The 2,690-nt window shown below is 38.0% G+C and overlaps 1 protein-coding gene across 3 annotated transcripts in view; it reads left to right on the top strand.

Annotated features, from left to right (window-relative positions):
• The window catches only part of GNE (glucosamine (UDP-N-acetyl)-2-epimerase/N-acetylmannosamine kinase), a 19,015-nt gene extending 17,142 nt beyond the window's left edge, over nucleotides 1-1,873 (top strand). For all 3 annotated transcript variants that reach the window (XM_009875026.1, XM_009875024.1, XM_009875025.1), the window contains 3 exons: nucleotides 40-222; nucleotides 874-990; nucleotides 1,638-1,873. In XM_009875026.1, coding sequence (XP_009873328.1) covers nucleotides 40-222; nucleotides 874-990; nucleotides 1,638-1,873 — 536 coding nt within the window. The remainder of the gene's footprint in view (nucleotides 1-39; nucleotides 223-873; nucleotides 991-1,637) is intronic.
• Nucleotides 1,874-2,690: the final 817 nt, after the last annotated feature.

Here is a 2,690-nt window from a genome sequence, read left to right on the forward strand (position 1 = left end):
TGTGTTTTTTTAATCATACAAGTTTTCCTATCTTTGCAGGAATTGGAGGTGGAATCATTCATCAACACGAATTGATTCATGGCAGTTCTTTCTGTGCTGCTGAGCTTGGGCATATTGTTGTTTCTTTAGATGGACCAGAGTGCCTGTGTGGTAGCCAAGGATGTATAGAAGCATATGCCTCTGGAATAGCACTACAGAGAGAAGCTAAGAAATTGCATGATGGTACCTTACTTTTGAAAACATAATTACTAAACTGCAATATAGGAAGAAATTTTCAAAGATGGTATTATAGACCTACCATCTTTTTTTGAGCAGAGAATAGGTGAACTGGCAACCAGATAGGATTCCTGTGTATGGCCAACCCAGGAGCCACCATAACCTGCATAGTACAGTACAGTCTCTCTTCAATGATGGCAATGCCCAGGCAAGCCATATTTGGAACCACTGGTCTCAAAATTATCATAAACATGTAGTAGAGTTTAGTCTTTCCTTTATAAGTATGCTCTAAGGTAATCTGATAGGCATTCTGTGAGGTTTGGTTTCACAGTGATTCTCTTTCAAAAATAGTTTCTCAATCTTACCTAAGTTTGAGAATATTTGTATTTTATTTTCCTAACTTTAATGGCTGACAAAATTAGTGAATAGTACTATAACCATGTGAGTTTGATGCCCTGCTTCTACAAGTAGTTCCTTGAATACTAGGGATATGACTGCTTTGGCTGAACTCAGGGCTGGACAGATTGCTAAGGATTCCAGACCTCAGTATGCAAGTAAAAGAGACGTAAAGATATTAACTGCCTGTTTGTGAGCCCACCATTTCTTGACTTGCCACATCACCATGTCTTTATGTTGGCTTCCCTCCTTTTCAAACAGAGGATCTGCTTTTAGTAGAAGGAATGTCAATGAAAGACGACGAGATTGTTAGTGCTGCACATCTCATTCAAGCAGCTAAACTTGGGAACACAAAAGCGGACAGCATTCTCAGAACAGGTGAGAACATAGCCTGAAGGATTAAACCCTCCCATGGTTACATATTTGAGGATGCAGAAATGGTAACACATTGTAACACTCTAAACACAACTCTACATGTTGAAGACCTCTCTATATAAAAATTACTAATGGTAATGGAATGTTAAATATGTTGAAGAAAGTGTTAGTAGAAATAGGTATTAAAAGCGTTCCACTAAATGAGAGCATGAAGAGCTGCTGCAAAGATCAGCTTTAAAAAAGTGAGGTCTCAACATTCTTGTAGGCAAGTCAGTGGCTAGCCTCAGCAAGCAAAGGCAATTTACATATTACTTTACATGGGATATTTTACTGTTTTACTAGCTTTAAACAGAGTCCTTTTCCTCACACGTAGTCATTACCACTAAGGATAGCAGTACTCTACTATGTATTTTAGCTTTTGAGTGTGGTAATGCATTGCTTTATCTTTCACATTGTATCATTGCATAATGCATTACTGTGCAATAGAATTGCCTTTTACTTTTCAAAGAAGAATTAACTGATATTGTCTCAAAACTGTCTACGAAATAGAACACTTTCTTGACATTTGCTGCTAGCAGACCTATTTCATGTACTGATGCCTGGACTGGTTTGAGTATTCTACTTAATTGTTTTTTACTTTATCTTTTCAGCTGGGACAGCATTAGGCCTTGGAGTTGTGAACATTCTGCACACCATGAACCCCTCTCTTGTGATCCTTTCTGGAGTTCTAGCTAACCACTATGTTAATGCTGTCAAAGATGTGATAAATCAACAGGCTCTGTCTTCTGTTAGAAGTGTGGATGTGGTGGTCTCAAATCTGGCAGACCCTGCTCTTCTTGGAGCTGCAAGCCTGGTACTGGATTATACTACGCGCAGAATTTACTAGGTACCTGGAAGAATTATAGGAATGGACTGCAAATCCTAACGGGTGGAGGGAATACATTGCTCAGTATTTTTATTTGATGAGAGCAGCTAGTTGATCAGAGTGGTGTTCTGAATAGTTAGTGTCTACTTGAGCATTTCCTAATTGAGGTATTACCATTTTGTATTTTTCCTAAATTGCATCAGACTTCATAGGAACTAATGTGTAATTAAGTAGAGCTGAATTATTTATGACCATATCCTGATGTATACTGGGGAATATGTGTATGATGTATCAAATTATAGCTAACACTTGGGGATCCATATCTCATTTCTGACTTATGTGAAATGAGAAGTCTACAACGTGACGATGTTTTCAGTTTCTTGGATTTTAGCTGCAAAGTAAATATGACATAATTACCAATAGCAGGTAGTAATTTCAGTGGGTGGAAACAAAGGAAGTTGCCTCTACAATCAAAAAGGCTGCATCTAGAAATTGTAGTTATGAAGGACTTGGTGGAAGCAGTTACTTATAAGATCATCTTTAGAACGCAAAGTTCCATTTTAGAAGCTTTGCATATGAAGGAATAACATGGTCTAGTGAGTTTACAGCCTGCAGAGCAGTCCAAACAAACTGACAAGTGTAGCAGTGAGAATCTTTGCCTTCCAGATATAGCCAACAGTAAATTTGTTGTTTTCTCAAAGGATTTAGTCTACTGCTTTCTCTACCAAATCAGCAGAAAGGAGACAGTTTATTCTTTGGTACCCAGATGTGGCATATCTAATCATAAAGACTCTACCTTTAAAGAAAACTCTCCCACTGCAGTGACATAGTGCTTCTC

The sequence above is a fragment of the Apaloderma vittatum genome, unplaced genomic scaffold, assembly GCF_000703405.1.
Source record: "Apaloderma vittatum isolate BGI_N311 unplaced genomic scaffold, ASM70340v1 scaffold2828, whole genome shotgun sequence".
Classification (NCBI taxonomy): domain Eukaryota; kingdom Metazoa; phylum Chordata; class Aves; order Trogoniformes; family Trogonidae; genus Apaloderma; species Apaloderma vittatum.